Raw genomic sequence first — 22036 nt, 5'->3', positions numbered from 1 at the left:
GCCAGACTTAGAGAAAAGTACCTAACAGACATAAAGAACCAAGTGCAAAACACAGGACCTGATGACAATGAAAGAAACCGACAAAACTAAAGAAAGAAAACTTTAATAAGATATTTATGTTGAGATAGTTTGAGGGGCCCGTTTTTAATCTAAGCTTAGCCTAAGCAAAGCTACAAGGGGAGCTTCGGATGGCATCCCCATTGGCTCCGTATGTATGCAACTATTCTATGAATATTATTTCTTGGAAGTTAAGATACTTTAATTATCACCATTCCATAAAGTTTTTCAACTACTGTCACAAAATTCTTTATATTTATTCCGCAATAGTAATAACATGATGTAGCATATCAATGTCAGAAACTTGCTGGACTGCTCCCTGGTGGAGCAAATCTGGTCGTTCGGGCAAGACTGTAGCATCTCTGTTCCTGAAGGATGCGACCTTGGCCAATTCATATACGGCTTCCGCAATTTTCTCAATGCATTCAATGATTTCTAGTAGAAGTGAAGCAACTGAAGCAGCTGGTATAATCTCTAGTACATCTGCTTCTCCCCAAACGCTTTGTTTGAGGAGGTTTTTGAGCTCTTCAGCGGTAGTTTTCGAGCTGGCAATGTGCAGAATAGCTGATCTTGTCCGAACCATTTTCCTAAATGCGGACGCCAGTTCCTTCAAAGCTTTGCTAGATTCGCGGCTAGCCTTTTCGCATGGCCCTTGAATTTTGCCACGGATTTCAGCAGGAGTCTGCAAGAATAAAAGCAGATAATTAATTTTATGAGGAGAATGATGGTTAGGATTTGTGTAAATTGTAGTTTGAGGGTAAAAAGTTGGTGAAATTGATTTTGGTTACATACCTGGATCTTAGAGTTAAGGTAGCTGTTAAGTGCTTCAACTTTGTAGGCACATTCCCGAGTAAGATTTCCAAGTTTTAGGTACATTTTCCAAGGATGACGGAACCCAAACGGACCATGACCTGGTTCCCATCTTGCTAAATTAGCCTGCAGAGAGAGAATGGAAATTTAATTGAATTAGCTAGTTCAATGAATTCAAGTAATGCCTTAAATGTGGAGGACACAGAATTATATTAGCTGGTCACTTACCATTGTTTCTTCACCGCTTTTAGAAGTTAGAACACTTCTATACCCTTGAAGAAATGACTTATTCACGTTGGACTGCGGCTCTTCAGATACTTTAAAGTATTCATCTCCAAAAGCTGTTTGTGTACATTAAATTACTCTGTAAGTTTGACTTGACCACAAAAACTAAACTAAAAAGAGGGAATAGGGAATATTTGCTTGGCAGTGGGAGGGATTAAAATAATGAAATCATTCTTTAAGCATATAGTATTAGTTCATCGGAGTTCAATAATATTGGATTTTGTACCTTCCAAAAAATTCCCAAGCTTTTCCATGTTGGCAGCGACAAAATTGTGGAGATCCTCACCAATCCAAACTGGGCAAATGCAAATACAAACAATGACTGAAATACAGCTACCAACTATGATTGTTGATAGCCTCTGATGGGCCATTTTTAGCACTTGATCATCTCGGTAACCTGATACAGACACTAGGCTGAAGGTCAAGATGAATATTAACAGCCCGTAGTCGTATCTGGCCTTCAGTCTTGGAAAGAATCTCATAAATGTCACAATTGCAGCTGCAAAAAGACACCGATATTGAGACAAAGATGATCAGTTCGATATCGAAAATGGCATCGATTTTGTAATATATATCATGAGTATGTAATTTACCTATTACGAAGACAAAAATTGCTATTAAGATGGGTTCGGCTGTCCTCCCAGAAAGAGTTGCTAAGCAGTGAGCTCCAATGCCTAAGGCACCTGCTACAAATGTTGCCAACATCCTGTTTAAACCTTTCCCAAGTGTTGCTCCTGCAAAACATAACAGAACAATGAAATTATTTCGAAATACTGAAAAAATTCGTTCTAGTGAAATAAAAATGGCAATGGCATGTAAAAAAATTACCAAAATATAAAAACAATGCTATACTTACCTACAGAAAATTCGAAAACGACCACAACAGTTAGAACAGCCCACAATGCACTGTCTTCAAAACCATCATAGAGTGGCTTGAAGTAGTAGAACAATGAAACCAGTGTAAGAGCTAGCCCAACTTTTAGGGAATGAATTATCCTTCTTGGATCATCTTGCCCTAGTTTCTTCGCCATCTTTGCAATCCCCATTACTTTAGCACAAAATTCTTTAGGCAAGGCCTTGAGCCACTGGCACCCACGAGTTAAGGGCCCAGCACTCTCCTGCTCCGGAGATGTCACTTCCATTTGATATTTGAGAGAAGACCGAGCTAAGATCTGTATGCTCTTTTCTCTTGCAGAAAAGTGAATACTTCAAGTTCATATAGCATATTTAAAAGCAAGATATGTTTATTGGAGTCCTCAATGCGCATTATTACAACGTAGACACTCAAATAAGAAGCACTTGGACAAATGTAATAATATCGACAAGTGTTAGCACATGACCAATTTTGGGGAAGTGCCGGAGTACAAATGTGGTCAAACAGGGCCAGCCAGCCGTACCAACGGCATGACACGCTTTAACTGTACGCGGGTGTGAAAATCTAGAGAACACCAAGTTAGATTGGAAACTTTAATTCCAAATCTGTAAGGTAGCCTATCTCAATCCCCAAAGGTGAAATGAAATTCATGCTTTAAATTTTGGTTATTTCACTGGGGTTGACGATATGAAGGGAAAAGGGCCTTTTCCCAAGTATATGTGTGAAATCTAGTTACGTTAACATATGGCATCTTTCTTAACCTAGGATGGGAAAAGGAGAAACATTAATAACGACAATTGGCGTCATTGTAAAGCTCAAACCCTCCACGAAACTTTTGTCTTTTGCTTTGATTTGCACAAACTTACAAAGTTGCCAGTTGCCAGTTACCAGCACAGGAAATTCTCGTTTATCAAACCACATCGAGTAGGCGCATCTTAGTATGTCTAACATGACTCTCCTATAATTATTTCTAACTAGATCGATCTTGCATGTTTTTCTTGCAGGTTCGTTCAGTTTTCTTCGTTTTCACCTCTGTTCACGTCAAAATATCTTTCCGTTCTTTGGATTCATACCTTTAAGTGCATCATCTTTTACAACTAATCATTCACAAAAGAGACAACAGATCACAACAAAGATATGTATGTATCAAGTAAACTGTTTTAATTGGATCGAAAATTGAAGAAAAAAAAAATTTGCTGAATCTGTTTTGTGAAATCGATTGAGATTTTACATGCCACACCTTCTTGCTTACTCTAAATGTAAATTCATAACATTAATGACGATACCTCTGTCATTGTAAAGCTCAAGCTCTCCACGGAACCATTTTTGCTTTAATTACTCATAATTGACATAGTTACGGCAAAAAAAATTCTCATTCAGCCAAAAAACAAAAGAAAAAGAGATATACAACAAAAACGTACCGTCATTGTTAATTTCGAATCTTAGTCATTGAAACTTCCGTATATATCAATGAATACCCAATCACAATACGGGCTCAGTACATGCTACATCATTAGGTCAAAGCCTTATGGATTTTTCGGTGCGCACAATTCTCTAAAGATTAGTTAAGATAACACGGGTTGAGTACGGTAGAACTCGATAATGCTATAGTACTTCCAACCTGACAATATCTGTCTCCATACATGCACGTGTCTATATTGAACAAAACAATTCCATTTCTCCTTTCAACAACGTAATCATTCCGGGCATCCATTAAATCACTGTGGACGGCCGAGCTCGTTGGATATCTATTGTCTTGGTCACCATTGATGGATTCCGTGTTTCCTTTGTTCACATTAGCAATTACTTTTCAATGCATTTTCTTCCGGAAGTTTCGTGAGCATGTATAAAACTTATTGTCCAGTGTTGTACTTGAGAATTTAGTTTAATAATAAGTGTATCGTCATTTATTTAATGAGTGAGTTTTGATTTTTCTCAATATTAAAAGAGAAAAAAACTTATTGTGTATAAGTATTATATTTTTTTTAAAGCAAAAGAATAGTGTGTAAGTACTAGTTAGATAAAGTATCACAAAGATTAAGTTTATAATTTAAATTCCAAAATTTAAAATTGATTTTAATAGTTGGATCTCAAATAGTAGAAAGTTTATGATTTTCTATGATCTTATTTGGTACTTGCACTAAAGCAATCTAGCAAGCTTTTATAATGATTAGGTTCCATTTGCACTAAAAGATAAAACCGCTTTTTTTAAGTAAAATTTCCAACGAGAAAAGTGTAATTTTTGTCAGAAATTTTCTTTTTTAACCAAATATTTTGTCAAAAATACTATTAGAAAAGTGTTGTCAATTTTATACATGTAAGTATACATATCGAATAAGTAATATAACAATGAAGTAAATTATCATACCCATAGAGATTTGTTCTTAAATCTTTACTAAGTATTAAAATTTATGACAAATTAATCTTATTTAAATAACTAAAATTTTTAAAAAATTAATTAAAACAAAATTAAAACAAGCACTCAGTTAACTAATAGAAATTAAAATTACTTGGAAAAGGTAATGAACTAAAACCTAAAATTATGCGTTTATTCAACATTTCATCTGATACTAGCTTCTCTTATTATTTTCATTCGTGGGTGGTTCTACTAACCTAGAATCTAAAGCAATGTATCAGTTTTCGTTGAGATGCTTGCATAAATACCTAACTTAATTGGGTCACTATATGTCTGTAGGAATCAATTAAATAAGATTCATTAAGCCAATGTTCTAGTTTGGTTATGTCTAGTAATTGGTTTATATCTACCCAAATCACGAATTAGATCACCTAAGTGATGTGAACATACACTATTCAAACTTTAGTCCAATCTAAAATCTCTAGGTCGAGTCTCAATTAGATTTACAAATCAATTAATTGTTGGCCAAACAATCAAAAGTATTAAGAATATATTTAAATAAGCAAAACTAGACCCATTCATAGTAAATTAAAGAGAAACAAATATTTAGATTACATGTTGAAATCCACCACAATTCTAGAAAGATAATTTAGCTCATAATAACTAATAAAACAATATCCACAGAAATTTAACCATGAATCCAAGTCAAAGAAAATAAAAGAAACACAAAAGTAGATAAAGAACTAATTATTGAAGCTTTATGATCTCAATTCTCTCTCAAATTCTCTTATTTTCTTGTTTTGTTCTCATCTTCTTTTTTTCATAGTAGTTGCTTGCTGCCTCCCCTCTGAATGCTCTCAAAAAGGCTCTTAAATATGTGCAAGTGTTCCCTACTTTCTAATTTTCTGTCAAAGTTTTAATTATGGAAATCGAGGTGGCTTCGCAATGCCGTGACAAGCTGTGGTAGCGCTGTGGTGCTCTTTTTCTAGTGCCACCGTGCTGTGCTCTTGGCCTTTAATATGATGCATGCATCCAGCCCAGCGTCAAGGCCATAAGCTTCCAGCATTGTGGCGGTGGTCCTTCCGCACAACAGCCTCAATCACCATGCTGCCTTGTGTGCAATCTACATTGGTCTATTATCTTTGGACGTGATTTTTACCTTGATTTGGTCTAAATTGGGCGAAGTACATGAAGTTGTAGCTCATTCTCTTAGTTTTCTAATCAATTAAAAGTCACATCAATTAGACTTCTGCAGTTCAAATTATCTTTAAATTACTACAGCATGTACGAGTGATACCTTCACCATACTTGTGCTATCATAACTTAGTTTCACCTTGATCATCACATATCCAGCACATAACCATGAGAGAAATCGACATTGACTTTTCTTAAAGTAAATTAAACCAAAATAAAGTACAATTAAACTAAAACAACTTAATTTAACTATTCAATATATAATCTACCTTAACTTAGAAAAACAACTAAAATGCTAAAATCCGAACCTAAAACTCAAAGGTCTAGCTACTAAAGTCTCAAAAATGTGTTAAACATAACTCCATATAACAGAGTTATCAAAAAGTAAAATTGAAAAAAGAGAAAATGAATTCGTTGACTCTTACTAACGTAATATTATGTCAGAATATTTTGAAAGACCTGAAATTCTAGTAATATTTTGTCAAAAATGAGAAGAAATTCCCAATTCCTATAGATTTACAGGATGGAATTTCATCAAAAATTTGTCAAAAATTCTTACAAAATACATGCTTAATTCTAATTAAATATAATTTTCTATATCGATTAATATTCCATATCAAATTTTAATGAACAAAAATTGCACAAATATGCCATATATCAATAAATATCGCATAAACAAATTATCAATATGCATATAATGATACCAAATTATTGAAATAATTAACTATGGAAAAATTCAATTAGTCACCAAGTATCACCAATGCAAATAAAAAAGCACCAAGTCATGAATCGTTTTGCCGTGGTGGACGAGCCACATTACATGCTCCAATCAAGTGAATGATTCGCTCCATCAGATTCTTCATATTCTCGTTATTCTCTCTTATTTGCTCACGAATCTTTAGTACAAGTTCCTCTAGACTCTACACTTTCTCTTATAGAGGATCTTGATGGGAAGCATTTGCAGCGGAAGGACCAAATGTTGACTCAAACATTGGTGCAACGATGCGTGCTGCAAGTAAAGTTGTAGCAAGCATCCTCGTATCCAAAACCTATACATGTGAATACGAGTGATTTTGCACCCCATCCAAGTTCTTGAGTCTAAACTTGCGGCTCAAACTCAGACTGAGAGAATTAATTTTCATCATATTTTTGTAGTAATGCAGAATTATAAATTTTCTATAAAAATTTAAAAATGATTATCATTAGTATAATTGTGGCTCAAACTCCGACTGAGAGAATTAATTTTCATCATATTTTTGTAGTAATGCAGAATTATAGATTTTCTATAAAAATTTAAAAATGATTATCACTAGTATAATTGTTATACAAATGAATAATGAAAAAAATTAAAATTTCAAGTAATCATTATCAACATTTGAAAACATATTTCGAGAGGCTAACTCGATGGCAGATGTTTTGGCCAAGTTTGGGGAGGATAGGAAGGAGATGTTTTATGCTTGTCGAGAGGTGGTGTTTATTATTTAGTGGGTGATTCTCTTTTAGCCCCTACTATGCTACAGCTGGCATGATGCATGGCTTCTGTGTGGTGGCTGCTTTTGATATGGGATGCACGTTATATTTGTGTTGCTGTGGAAGCCCATGATGCCACTGATGTTAAATGTTTTTCGGTGGCCTTAGCTTTATATGGCAGTTTGAATGATAGGCGTTTATTTTGTGTTGGCTACTGTAGCAGGGGTCCCAATTTGGACTGTCTTGTTTATGATCATTTTGCTTGATCATGTCTGACCTTTGCCAGTAATGTACTCATGTTTTCTGATGATTAATGATCAATTCACATTGATCGAGTTGAAAAAAACATTTAAAGTATAAACGTTAAACGTTTATTCATACCGTTGTACATTTTAGAAAATGTGACAGGTCGTTTCAAATCGGTTGCCTTCAATCATTTACAGTAATGTCCAATAATTAATAGTTTCAAGTCTCTAAATGTGTTTCAATTGGTAAGCTCAAAAACCTTACATAAATCCATTTTAGAATATTCCATATATCGTGCTAGTGTTAGGCATACACACAAATATAAATTTTTAATTATTAAATCTTCAATTTCTAGTCAAATGCAAATGTCTGCCATATGTGTTTCTCATTGACATGCAAAAGATTTAAAACAAGATATTATTTCTCTTGTTGTTCAAAGTGCTGCCCATTGCTAAAATCCAACATACGAGAGGTCAAGATTCTTAGCATGACTAACAACTTAAATAGGACAAGATAAAACAATGTAATTTAAAAAATTCTTAAGGGATTTAATGAAAATGGTTCATGCCATCCTTACATGAACAAGAAAAGTTATCGAACCACTTCTGCGCTTCGTTATGCTTCCCTCATTTTATGTAAAGCAAATTTTCTTTTGCTTTCTGGATCAACTTGGCCATTTAGCACTATCATGTTCATTATCAATAAAGACATCCCAAATTTTCATTAAGATCCATGGTCTAAACATGCCTTTGAAGTCCTTAATGTTAGTGTCACGTACCTCTACAACTTCATTTTTCCTTTTCTTTGCAACATGTCTGTCAACTGATCCCTACAAATTTCTTCCATATATGTCGAACCAATGCAACCTCTTTCGGCATACCACATAAAATTATCCTAGCATAAAAGGTTATGATAAATATATCAGCATTTTTATACATATAGGTGAAAACAAATAAGTATATATTTAATTTAACACTTTCTTCCATGTTAGTCACGAATTGTTGAAATGACTTTTCATTATTCTAGTAACTGATGTGTTGACCCTTGTCTCTAATTAAGGCACTACTGTCACATGATAAAAGAAAGTTATTAGATAGTGAAATATATAATTAATTAAAATACAAGTTGACATACCTATCTTTAAGAGGAGTCAGATGAAACCTCAGTGTCGCATCCGTTTGGCATTAAAATCCTACAGTAAGCCCTCTAGTCCTTAAACTTGTGGAGCCATCACCTCCAATCGTAACCTCTATCTGTAGCCAAAGATCCATGGGAAAAAGGAGTCGAATTCACATTCATCGTTGGCTCAGTTGGTGGATTCACTAAATAAGGTGGCTCCGCGGGTGGATGATTGGTAGGATTCACCTCTGTATGAGTGGATGGATTAACCAAAGTGGTAGCCTACGTGGGCAAAGACATAGACCCCAGCACTCTTGTTGAATTACCTCTCACTTTAGAATGCTTTCTTATAATCATCATAACTGTAAAATAGAATAAAAAATGTATTATATATGTTAAAAAGTTTTGAAACAAAATAAGACCAACCATAAGTAATAACAAGCATATGTAGAATAAGATGGATAAAAGAATGAGTGTTAGGTCATTTATCAGAATGTGAAAGATAAATTATAACAATTTTATAACATGCCAACATCCTTAACAAATAACTAAGTTAAACCTACCCAAAACAAAATAAACAAATCTTATAATTTATATTTCTAATAACATCAATAATCATTAGAATAAGCAAACTCATTCTTCATTTTGAACTTCATCATCATCGCCACCATCACTATCAATTGCTTGGTCTTCCTCTTCTTCTTAAGCTCCACCTGCATCTTCTTGTCCGTCCAATTCATCATCTTCATCATCAATAAATGGATTACTTTCTTCATAATCACCACTTGTTAGAAGTCTAGGGAGATCGAATTCCTCAAGAAACGACATTATTGGAATATATAGATGCTTTATCTTTGTGATAAATCTTTCATTCAAATCAATTGGATTTTCTCTATCTCCACAATTACGAAGGTCAAATCTACTCCTCACCTTTATTTTAAACACTGCCAATTAATCATATTGATCTCTTTTGGTCAATGGATAACTATTGTAGTAAACTTGGTGAGTTTACTCAATTAATACAAATGGTTCATTGCTAGTAAGAACTGAGTTGTGTTTAATTTCAATAAAATCGTGGAGGTGTGTCTTAACACATTTTTTAGTGTCAAACCAATAGAATTTAAACAACATAACCCTATTTCTAGAACCAAAATACTCCAACTTTATGATATTTAGAAATACACCATAAAAGTTACGATTATACTTGTTGTAATAACTCTCTTTGATGCATACCTCACTATTCATTATCTTATGATTTTGCTCATAATCGATGATGTAGAACTTGACACTATTGACAAAGTAACCTTTTTTACACCTTGCAATACATCCTAAGCCGTGAGATGTCTCAAAGATACCTAGGTCAATTTCATTCTTACGTTTTGAGACCTATCAAAGTGTAAGGCATAAAATGACTGGTTCAATCACAATTGTAATACATGTTTGTATTCAAAATGAAACTATTTTAGATGTAAACTAATTACATATTGTCTAAACCATTTTATATCCTCTTATATATTCCCAACCTCTTTTCTCCATTTCATCAAATATACCATCATTGTAAATTTGAAATTTACTAGCTATGATAATTAATATATATTTCTGCAGCATAATACTTGACATCCTCTACATATTAAAACTTAGTTTATGGATCGAAAGCTCGCCCAAGATGAGTGAACATTGAAAGGCATGTCATGACCCAATATCAAGCCATGACCGACTTAAGGATTAAGTAGACAAGGCCCACTTGACCCAAGTAAGCCTTATACTCATCATCTATACACATATCATCATATAATCATTTCCATACTAGCAAGCGTATTTTTTCTAATACACATCCATAGAAGGCACACATCATATAATATAAACATACTTTCATTGATCTTTAAATACCAAGATTTCATTAATATCTAGTTTCACCTTGCATGTGCTCATATAGGCCTTGAAGCCTTCACAACAATTCACATAGTATATAATAAAGTATGATGCCAATCCTTGGCTACAAAGTAAAAGTGTATTATCAACACTGTAAATGCATAATCAAAAGTGACTTGTTAGTGGAATGTGACTCCACACAATAGGGTTGCATGTAAGGGCCACTAGGCGCACTTACCAAAGTAAGGCTATAAGATCCCTCCAAGATAGCAATCCAAGCTAACTCAAGAATATGAACACACAAGAAGAATTTACATGTGTGAGTTATAAACCTCAATGAGCAAATACGGGGAAGGAGACAAGCCAAGGACACAAGTTTTTACATAAATCATATTTTGTTACAATCATGCACTTGGTATTAAATGCCAATCTTGACTCAATTTATGAAATAAAGTTGTTTTCATACTTCTTTTAAATAATGTTAATCGAGTTTAAGGTACTTTAGAAGTTTGGATTAAAAAGGAAGGTAAAAGTATGTGAAAAGCCTTTAAAAGGTGTAAGAGGTTTCAATACACAATAGGTATCGATACCTCTTCGAGAGGTATTGATACTTTCCATCCAAAATGCTTTTGTTTGTAAGGTATTGATACCTCCCTAAGAGGTATCGATACTTTTCATCTAGTTATCGATACATTCCTTTAAGGCTTTGATACCGTAGTAACGTGCAGGTCTGATAACCAAACCACTAAACATGGGAAATGTTGGGAGTTGCCACCAATCTTTTGTGTTTAAGTGCGATTGCCCACTTATTGATTTTGTTCTAGTCGATGAGATCTTAAATTGATTTTAGGTCCGTCAAAAGAATAATAAACTGGTATGCGAATTTTAGAGTGGGTTCGAGAGTACAGTTACACACAAGAAAGAATTAAAACCTTCGTGACGCCTGTTCCACGAACGATACCATTGAATCATATAACATCCTATATTAACCTTAACTTTTAATTTTATTCTTATGTTTCCCTATTCTTCATTTATTTTTTATTTTATTAGCAAATTAAAGCATTTTATTCGGTTTTATAGGTTCACATGATACAATTATGAAATGATGTCATGGTTTACCAATTTTGAACAATGGGAAGTGAAAACCTTGTATCGAAAAATCATTCTTTGGTGAAGTCTCGAAGTTTTAATCACTTTAGGATGTCTCTGGAAGAACTCATATTTACAAGTTTTTTTAGAAAATCCCGTCATTTGAATTCTCGTCATATTAGCAAAATAAACGTGTCGTATGCCATGTCAAGATAAAATCGTGAATGATGTCAAAATGAGCACGTTTATGGATATAATTTTGTTGATTTCAATTTTTATGATAATATATTTAATATTTTAATATAATTAAATACCTCATTCATTTTTACTATATATCTCTTAGAGAAACATTTTATTTAGATTGATAATTAAATTTTTTATGGGTTATTATTATTTTATTTTTCAAACTATTTTTATTGAATAAACAACTAATCTTTTATTTTGCAATAATTGTTTGAATTGATTAATAACCATATCAATTTTAATTTTAGATAGAATATTATATGAATTTATTTCTTTATGAATTTTAAGGTAATTACTTGAATTAACGGAATATTAGAATACAAAATTAGTATTTATCCCGACACTTCGGAGAAAACCCTAAGTGAATTTCATTCCAAGGAAAGTTATCCCGAAAATAGCAACTCTTTGCTCTTCTGGGTGAAATTCCATTATCGAAATTAATCCAAAACAACCATTATATTTTTATATTTATAATTTTATATTATATCATTTTTTTCTATTTTTTATATATACACCTATATGTATAAATTTGTAGAGCTAAATATTTCATTTCTATTAGCTTCCTAATTTATTCTTATTTATGATTAAACATATTTATCTTCCTTATATTTCTTTCATTTATAAAAGTCTATTTCTTTATAACTAGGTATTTTCTATTTTTCTATTTAAATCTCTTTTTTTATTAAATGTTTATTTATTTTCTATATTTTCATGTTAACTAAATCTATCACCATAAATTTATTTTTTATTTAGACATTCACTTTCTATCTATATATATTCAACTTACCTACAACTATTTATTTGTTTATAACTAAATTTCATCTAAGTTTATGTTCTTTTTATAACTAACCATATTTAAAACATTTTTATTACTTTTGTTGTTATTATTATTTTTATAGTTTTCTATTTATTTTAATTTCCTAACCCTATTTCTAATATTCATACTACAAACATATTTTCCCAATTTATTACTTTATAAATATATTTATGTCATTGCTAGACTATACTAAATGCTCATAAAATTAACACTAACATCAATATGCTAACCCAAATAATTAAATGTCTAGAACATACCCAAACTCTAAGCCCAAAACAAATCCAACCACGAGTGAGACCGTAAACCTGCTTCAAAAGGCCCAACACTTCCTATGAAACACATTATTTAGGTGCCTAGGGAAAAGAACCTACTCCTCCTAAAATGGCTTCATTCCAAGCTTCCTTTTTAGCACCAAACCACCATCAACAAAATGGTGTCGTTTTGCCCATCTTATACCTAGGTGTATAAACCCCTTTTTCCTTTTTGCTTGTCACTTTTCCTTCCCATTTTCTCTCTCTAGCAGCTAAACCCTCTGCCCTTTCTCTACCCGAACACTCTCCTTTTTCTAAATCAAATGAAACGTTCAAGCCATTTCCAACGACAGGTGGCCTTAAAATATCACTCTTATTCCCTACTCTCTCTCTCAAACACCAATCGAAGGGCTTAAACAAACTTTCTGAACTCAAATCCAAAAACCCTACTATCGACCTCTATATCCCTCTATTTTTGCATTGCTTTACTTCTTGTTTTGGGTGATTTAGAGTTTTTATTTTTTGATTGTGGCTAGGTATTTGGCTAGTAGAATAAAGTTAAGGTTTTGTTTTGAAATTGGGTTTCTCATTTGGCTGCCATTGCTTAGGCTTTTTTGTCCTCTCATGAATCTTCGCCCTTCTTCCCTTTTTCTTCTGAGATTTTTTGAGTTTTTATTGAATTTGATTGTCCAAATTTTGGACAATCCGAGAATGAAATCATGCTCTGCTAAGCATGATTTCACAAGGGTGTGGCTCTAGGCAAAAATGGGGCAAGAGTCGCCTAGCAAGCTGCCATCGCAGTCTGTCAACTAGCCCTTTTTATTTTTTAATTTTTTTTCAAAATATTGATTTTTAGTTTATGGATCTTTGGGGCTTTAAAAGTCAAAAAAGATAAATTTAAAATAAAACCCAAATTGGTTTTGGGTTTAAAAAGCTTAAAATGGCTTAATTTTAATTGAACATAAAACTAGCTTGACTCATAACATAATGTCAATGAAAGATAAAATAAAATAAACTGTATGAATAATAATAATAATAATCATAATAATAAATTATCCATACAAAATATGGTGTCTATAGGTACTTCATTCTTATTACCCCAAAATTGGGCTAATTTCCAATATCAACAAGGCATTTCGACCATACCATTCACAACACTAATTATACAAGACAATACCTCATTCAGATATTTATATTTAGCACAATTGTTTTAGAAGACTACATACCACTGTCAATTTCTAACTTAGGATCCCATTCATTTTATAAATAACATCCCAACACATGTCAACATCATCATCATAACCATGTACCAACACCACCATGTATATGTGGCCTTCCACCACACACATGGAAACTTCAACCCATCACCCACATCCATAAGTAACATATCCCAATGCACAAAATTACTAGGACAATAAATATATATATTTACATAGCATATATACATTTGTAAACACATTTAAAACACTTGAATCAACTTCAAACTTTTTATAAACATATAAATAAACAGGGTAATCGTTGAATGCTAAAACCGTTAAAGAGACATGCATGTATTTGTACATTAAAATACTTGAATATGTCATATCTACTCACCTCTTTCCACACTACAATCAACCTAACAATGTCTTATTCCAAATTGGTCCTTGGAGCCTCAATAGAAACTAGAATAACCAACAATCAACATTAATCATCTCAACTTATCCACTAATTGTCAGAATTCCTAAATACCCACATAAAACCCTAGCATATTCTCTTCCTAACCTAAAATCGATCTCTAATTATCTACCAAATCATAAATCCATACCATAAATGACATAAATTCGCACTCTTCTTACCTTGGTGAGCTTGTTATAAGAAAACCAAATGAAAACCTAGAATTTAGAGAGAGAAATGAAATTACTTTAGAGAGACAAAGTTAAAAATGAAAACCCATCAAACAAAAGGATTTGAAGATTGAATCTTACCTTTATAAAGCTTTAAATTTAAAGAAATGATGTTGGAAATCTTGTATCTAGAAAAGGAATGAAAAAAAAAGTGAAAAAGGAATAAGAAAAGAGAAGAAGGTTAGAAAAGGGGATGGAAAGGGGAAAAAAAAGGATTGAAAGCCATTAGAAAATAAGAGGATGGAAAATTATCATTTTACGCCTTTTTTTATGTAAAACGTGTCACAAGTATCAATACCTACAAGAATCAAATCCTAGGGCATAGGTATCAATACTTATTATACAAAATGTCTCATAAAATGCTTTTTTTCCTTGCACAGTGCACCCATTTTGGTTTTTCATTCTCTTTTTTCTTTCAAATAGACTTAGTTACTTAAGAACATAGATTTTTTTTCAATGGAAACTTTTGCGCTATTGGTTAAAAAGAATATGTTACAAGCTCACCTCAGAATTTTACTATTTGACCCTTATAGTAAAAATTGAGGTTCTACAATTACACATCCCCCCATCATCATTACATGGCACATAATTAAATCTTGTTCACATTGTATGTTCAAAACACAATGAGCAAAACGAGGAGATTTCTTTAATAGTATATGCCTCAAATATAAGTCCTTAACAAATGCTCAATATTTCAATTCTTTATCGAGATAATGCAAAAACCTAAGAATCATAATAGAAATAAAACTTAATGAGTATCCAAAAGTCTAGCTATGTACTAATTAGAAGCAAATGGAAGATGTTGAACCATAGTACTTCTTAAATAGATAAATCCATTGATAATGGACAAGTCCACTAACATTAGCCTTGCAAGGCAAGTGAATCAAGAAATGCTCCATAAAGTCAAAGAACAGAGAGGAAAGATCTTTCATAGTTTCCAATATAGTTTCGATAATTTTTCCTTCCAATGCCTCAATACGATCTACATGTATTTCGATTGAACATGAATGTCGAAAGAACTAAGATAGCTCAGTAATTGTATTTAAATTAAGTTAGGCACTAGATCACAAAAGACAATTATGAGTAATCATTGCATAAAAGCATAACAATCATGACTTTTCAAATCATAAAACTTGCATTCGACCTTATTAACACACCGAGCTATGTTCAATGCAAACTCTTAAGGAAGTATCAACTATTTCACCCATACTTCAACAATTTTTTTTCCTCAGTTAAATTATACTAGGCTTTAGGCTTGAAAAGTTTCCATTATTTTCAACCAATTCCAATTACGATCGCTTATAATATACCTCCACATCATGTCATGCCTTAATGTTGTCTTTGGTCTTTCCTTCAACATCCATTATTATTTTGAATATATTTTCAAAGAAATTACACTCAATATGCATCACATCCAAATTCTCACGAATAAGAAAGGTACACCAATAAGATAACTCCAAAAATATACTATTCTTCACCCAATTATGACTTTGATTGAAATTTAAAATCTTTTGTTCACTATATTTTGTCCCAAATGTGATATAAGGAAAAGAACTCAATTGTCATAGCCCAAACCCGAGATCCATAACTTGCACAAGTGTTTAATGAGGATGTCCCACACAACCCAAGCAAGCCTCAAATTAAAAATAGATTCATATATTCACATATAAACCATGGGGAGCATCACCATGTAAACATATATACCCATATGTATATATATAGTATAAAATTCATAAATATCCATTTGCACTATCTTGTGCTCAATATGCGAAGCAAAAAAAATTTTCAAACATCAAAGTATAAACCTTCTCGATGCAAAACCAAAATATAAACATTTATTACAAATGTAAACAAAGTTCAAAATCCATATCAAGCAAACAAGACCAGCGAAGTACAACTCAAAGGAAAGGGGTTGACATCTACCAGATGCCATACCAACCACTTACCACAGTATAGAAGTAGCTTTTCCCCAAAGGACAATGAGCCAAACAGTCTAATAATCTTAAAAAATGAGGGAAACTAATGAGTGAGTCATAAAAACTCCGTGAGTAGATACGAAGAGGAAGAATAAGATAAACAAAAAAGTGCTTATAAAAATACACATTCAAACTCAATGCAATAAAGCAAAATTCCAAATATTTTCCAAGTTTCATTTCCAAAGCATAATCAAATCATTTTAGAATATTTCAGATGTAAACAAAGTCTTTATACAAAGTTTAGTGGTCAATAACAAAGCCATTTGTATCTTAGAATCCTTTTTGTAGGGTGAAGTTTCAAAAATATAAAATCCTTAAGTATCGATACCTCCTATAAAGTTATCGATACTTTTCAAATAGAATGAATTCCAAGGTTTCTTGGGCTCAAGGTATTAATACTTTTGTCATAAGTACTGATACTTTTAACACAAAATGTCTTTTAACTTTCCAATATCGATACATTCCTTAGATGTATTAATACATTTCAAACAAAATGTAATTCTAGAAATTCACAAGCTTTCACCAAGCTTTACAATGGCTTTTACCAAGCTCAGCCAAAACCTTTTACACTAGTTTTTCACGAGCTCAACTAAAACCCAAAGTGATTTTCTAAGGCTCAACCACAACCTACAACAATCAAGCTATCCCAAGCTTGAATAACCCCTTGGAATAACTCTCTCACTCTAAGAATACAAGAGAAGTAATAAAGAAGTACCTATGATCACTTACTTGATCTAGATGGTACAAGATGAAGTGCTGAACTTTATTACAAAGATTGGCATTTAAGTGCAGTAAGGTGCAGTGAAGCTTTTCTGGTTTTTTCTACTTTCTATAGCTCAAATCTCATTCAAGGCTTCAAAAAACTTATTTCTCATTGTTGAAAGACCCTTTTATACTTGGAGATGCAACTCTGATGGCAGTTTGACAATTTATGGCCGTTGAAAACAGTTGAGGATGAGTTCTAGCCATTAATCTGTCTTGTAATGCTCTAGTTCAAATTGCAGACTGAGAGCTCTTAGTCGACTGACTTGGTCGACTAAGTTGATTCTGTTTTTGGTTTGCAGATCTTGACAGAGAGCAGTTAGTCGACTATTTTGGTCGACTAAGTTGATTTTGTTTCTCGAACCCTTCAGCCCGCCATTTCTCTAATTTGAAACTTTGATCAACCAACTTTCTTCCTTGTTTCACCAATAAGCTTCCTCTTTGTTAGACAGTTACATCTTGTTGATTTTATCCCTTTTTTTTTTTTCTTTCAAGAATACTCTTTGAAGAGTTAATAAATTAATTTCATATATTAATTTTCTACACACTCAAGTAAAGGTATTAGACATATATAAAGGGGAATGTTTTATTAACATCAAAAACTAATGGAGCCAACAATTAGAATTCACATTGTTATGAATTCACATTTCAAAAATTTCAAGTCTCAGCTTGACATAATAAATCTCACAAAATTTATGTGGTGCACTAACTTAAGAAAAACTATCAAAATAGAGGATAAGGTATCATCCCTACTACCTGGAAATCAAAAGATGTCAAAACACCAAAGTATAGTCTGATGCCTGTAGCTATCGACTTTCCAATAACAAAGGGTAAGGTATTGCCCTCATTACTTGGAACATTTTATACAAAGGGTAGGGTATCATCCTTGCTACTTGGAACATATAAATAAAGGGTATGATATCATCCTTACCACTTGAAATATATCAATAAGAGGCTAAGGTATCATCCTCGCTCCTTGGAACATACAAAGGTGTCATCACACCTAAATGGTCTAATACTTATAGTCACCGACCTCAAGTATTCAAATCATTGTGCACAATGATTGATATCTAACGTCGCTAGCTATGGGAACTTATCTTAATAGGCTCCAATAAAACATTTTCAAAATTAGAGGTTATTTGAATACTCATATTTGAACTAAAAAGGTGAAATCTCTCACCAACAAGATTATAGACTTGTGACAAGATACATTCATTACCTTGAACCTATTCTATCCTTTCAATGACAAAATGACTCAATGTTCGAGTCTTTCCAAAATCATTTTCATATCAATTTCAAATGTCAATCATCATATCATTTCACAGATAAATATTCAGAGTTTTGAGACATCAAAACATTCAAAATGCTTGTTCCCCATGCACAAAAAACTAGATACAGAATAAACATATTTACATAACATATATAGCTTTCATCAAAAACACTTTAAAACTCATCATGCACATCCCAATTCTTGAAGTAGTTCATGCTTTATCAAAAATTCGTTTAAATGCAAAATTGTAAACAAGGCATGCTTAATTATACCAAAAATAAAAAAATAAAAACGTTGTATTTACCTACCTTATTGAAGCATGCCTTTCTTCTCAACATCTTTTTTTGAAAGCTCGACCTCTCTAAAATACCAACCTCTCCAACAGCACGTATCCATGATCAATCTATCATTAATACCATGTTCTTTAATCACATCTTTTAAACAACAACCATTTATTCTTCCATAAACTTCTTTGCTTAATTTCCAATCCAAAATCAGTAGCTAAATCTAACCTAACCATGAGTATGAACTTAAAAATAGTTAGGGTTTATTATAACTTTACCTTGGTGAGCTTGAGAGAACCAAAATCAATCTAAAACCCTAAGTTTTAGAAAGAAAAATGAATTTATTATAAGTTATAAGTTTTGAAAATCATAACCCAAAAATCTGGTGTTTTAAATGGCAAAACCTTACCTCCAAAAGTTCTGAAAATCAAAATCCTATCTCAAATCTTAAATTTAGAGACTTCATATGACTTACAAGGATGGGAAAGAGTGTAGAGAGGGAAGAGAGAAACAAAAGGATAAGTTTAGAGAGACAAAAGTTTTAATTATTTTTAGTAAAGTTTGAAGGTTTAGGGTTTAAAATGGGGTGAAAAGTCTAAATTGCCTTTGTTTTCTTCTTCAAATCTACGACAAAGATATCAATACTTTTGGATTGAGTATTGACATTTTTCCTCCTTGGGTAATGGTATCGATACTTGTTCATTGAGTATCGATACTTCATTCATCAAATGCATTTCTAAGGTTACAAGTTTCGATAGCCTATGAACAAGTATACATACTTTTGGTCCAGAATGCAATTTTAAAGCTTAAAATCAAATCCTTTGACCTTTTTGAGATTTTCTTTTTCTGGTAAACTCATTTGCTCAGAAAAAATATATATTGTCCCAGTTGTAAATATTCAAAACATCATTAGAAAACAAAATTTTAGATTCTCACCAAGTTAAGTTTCAATTTTAACCTTGGTCAAAGGTTGGGATTATACATAAGTTTAATCAAAATGTCTTCATTTGATAATCGAGGAATTAGAGAGTTACACTTAACTTTTTTAAAAAAAAATTTATCTCTTTGTTTCCTAAAAGAATGATTAAGTGGCAAGAATTGGGAATGACAATAAAAAAACCAAGACTTTTTGTCATGGTCCAATATAAAAGACTTTATATGTTCCATGCAATAAGAACATGATAATCATCTATGAATGTTCCACCTGAACAACATACCATAAGTAGAAAACCCATTAATTGTCCATAATAGTGTCTTCTTCAATAAAAAATTTATATTCAATAAGTATCATAAGTCACAACACCATTGTCCCACAATAGATTCAACTCATCAACATCTATGTATCACTGCTTCATACACATCCACAGGTAAATTGTACACACTAGGCATTATTGGCCCAACATAATAAGATTTTTTAGTTGGTTCAAAGGCACTGAAACCATCTGCTCATGTAGTCTTCCAATTCAAAAAAACTAATGAGTGCAATTGAAGTGTTGCCAAGTCTCACCATTAATAGGAGATCTAACAACTCCATCATGACTTTAGTTATATGCATGTAATATAATGTGTTCAACGATTTTTGCTAACATACAAAGCCATTGAAGTCTCAATATAAGTGGCAAATAATGCAATATCTAGTAAAGCATTTTCTTTTACCTTTCCGCACTTGATTTTTTTTATTTATACTGAGCTTGATCACATACCAACATTATCTTCTTATTCATTTGTTGGAAACATTATTTTACTCTCCATGAGATGATCAAAATACAACTTACTCATGTTAAATTCTAACTTAACATTTAAAAGTTGTGAAGTAGCTGAAAACTTTGTATGCCTTGTGCAACCTAATCATAACGGTCATCCGCATCATTCAACAAAAAGTAAAAATTGGTTATGTTTGGGTTTGGATCTTCCTCCTCAAACCTTGACTCATTATCATGGCTAATGTTGAAATGAAAATCTAAACCTACAGCATCTTTAACCATTGTAACATATGAATTTTGTGTTTCCCTATCATACATTGGTTCAACCTTCTCTTTATTTTTTGATGATTGTCAAACTTCATACTCTCCATGTGCATATCATCTTGTGTAAGCACTAGCGAAACTCTTATAAAAAAGGTGATGATGCATCTCATCGACACTTATAAACTTGTTATTGCTACACTAAGAGCAAAGATAGCTAAATCTTATTCCCAACTACAAATTTTTGATGAGTAAAGCTATATCACTAAATTCTTCAACTCCATTAGAAAATTCATCCATAATGCATCCATTTTCGTCTAGCTGACAACACATTCCAAACCGATCTCTTTTCATTTGTAACTCTAGTTAAGTTATCATTTGGATGATTGCAACAACAAAAAAACTGCAATTAGTGGAAAATCATGAAATTAAAATTTTCTAACGAAACCCTAAATAATAAAACTATCAAAAATAGGCCAGACATGAAAGGCCATTGTTTTCTTTTTTCAATTCAAAGAATTCATAAATAAATGACGGACCTTAGGTGCCTAAATTTAGTAGAAAAAGACTTGCATCTCAACTAAATTATGTACAAGAGAAAAGCAAATTACAAGTAGGCAAATAGAAACAAACCATAGAAACAAAATTAAATAAAGACAAATATGAGATAAGATCACAATCCCTAAATCATTATCATCATATGATAAAATCAAAAGGATCATATTGCCTTCCAAAAAAAAAAAAGATCATATTTCCATGCTCCTTTTCATATTTCCTATAATCAATTATTAGTACTTTATGTAAAACTGAATTAATATATATACAATCTACTAAGGTGAGCAAATGGATAGATTTGGTAATTTGGTCCGTCATATCTAAAAATCAAATGGACGAAACATGTTTAGAAAACTAATCAAACATAAAGGAACACTAAACCAACCAAACATAGAATTGGTTTGATCGGTTTGCTTTTGGACCAATGGATCAAAATTTTATCATTTTTTTTTACAAATTATAATATTAAAATTTATAAACTTCATCCATAATTATAGGATATACAAATTATGTATAAATTAAATTAAATATATGTATATATAATAGATTACTTTATTATATATATGAAATTAATGATACAACTTATATATATGTTATAACATTTTAATTTTTATATCAAAGTTTTTCTAAATAATAACTACTTATAAACAATATGTTAT

General features: G+C 32.0%; 1 protein-coding gene across 1 annotated transcript; it reads right to left on the bottom strand.

Annotated features, from left to right (window-relative positions):
• Window positions 1-257: 257 nt before the first annotated feature.
• LOC18590216 (aluminum-activated malate transporter 2-like) lies at window positions 258-2294 on the bottom strand. The gene is made up of 6 exons (XM_018126911.2): window positions 2009-2294; window positions 1746-1886; window positions 1379-1651; window positions 1096-1208; window positions 850-993; window positions 258-739 (listed from the first exon to the last, which is right to left on the bottom strand). The coding sequence occupies exons 1-6, from the start codon at window positions 2292-2294 to the stop codon at window positions 314-316; spliced, it is 1383 nt and encodes a 460-aa protein (XP_017982400.2). The 3' UTR covers window positions 258-313.
• Between the last annotated feature and the right edge of the window lie 19742 nt (window positions 2295-22036).

This window comes from Theobroma cacao, chromosome 9 (assembly GCF_053813885.1).
Source record: "Theobroma cacao isolate CCN51 chromosome 9, ASM5381388v1, whole genome shotgun sequence".
NCBI lineage: Eukaryota > Viridiplantae > Streptophyta > Magnoliopsida > Malvales > Malvaceae > Theobroma > Theobroma cacao.
This window is presented reverse-complemented; position numbering and strand designations above follow the sequence as displayed.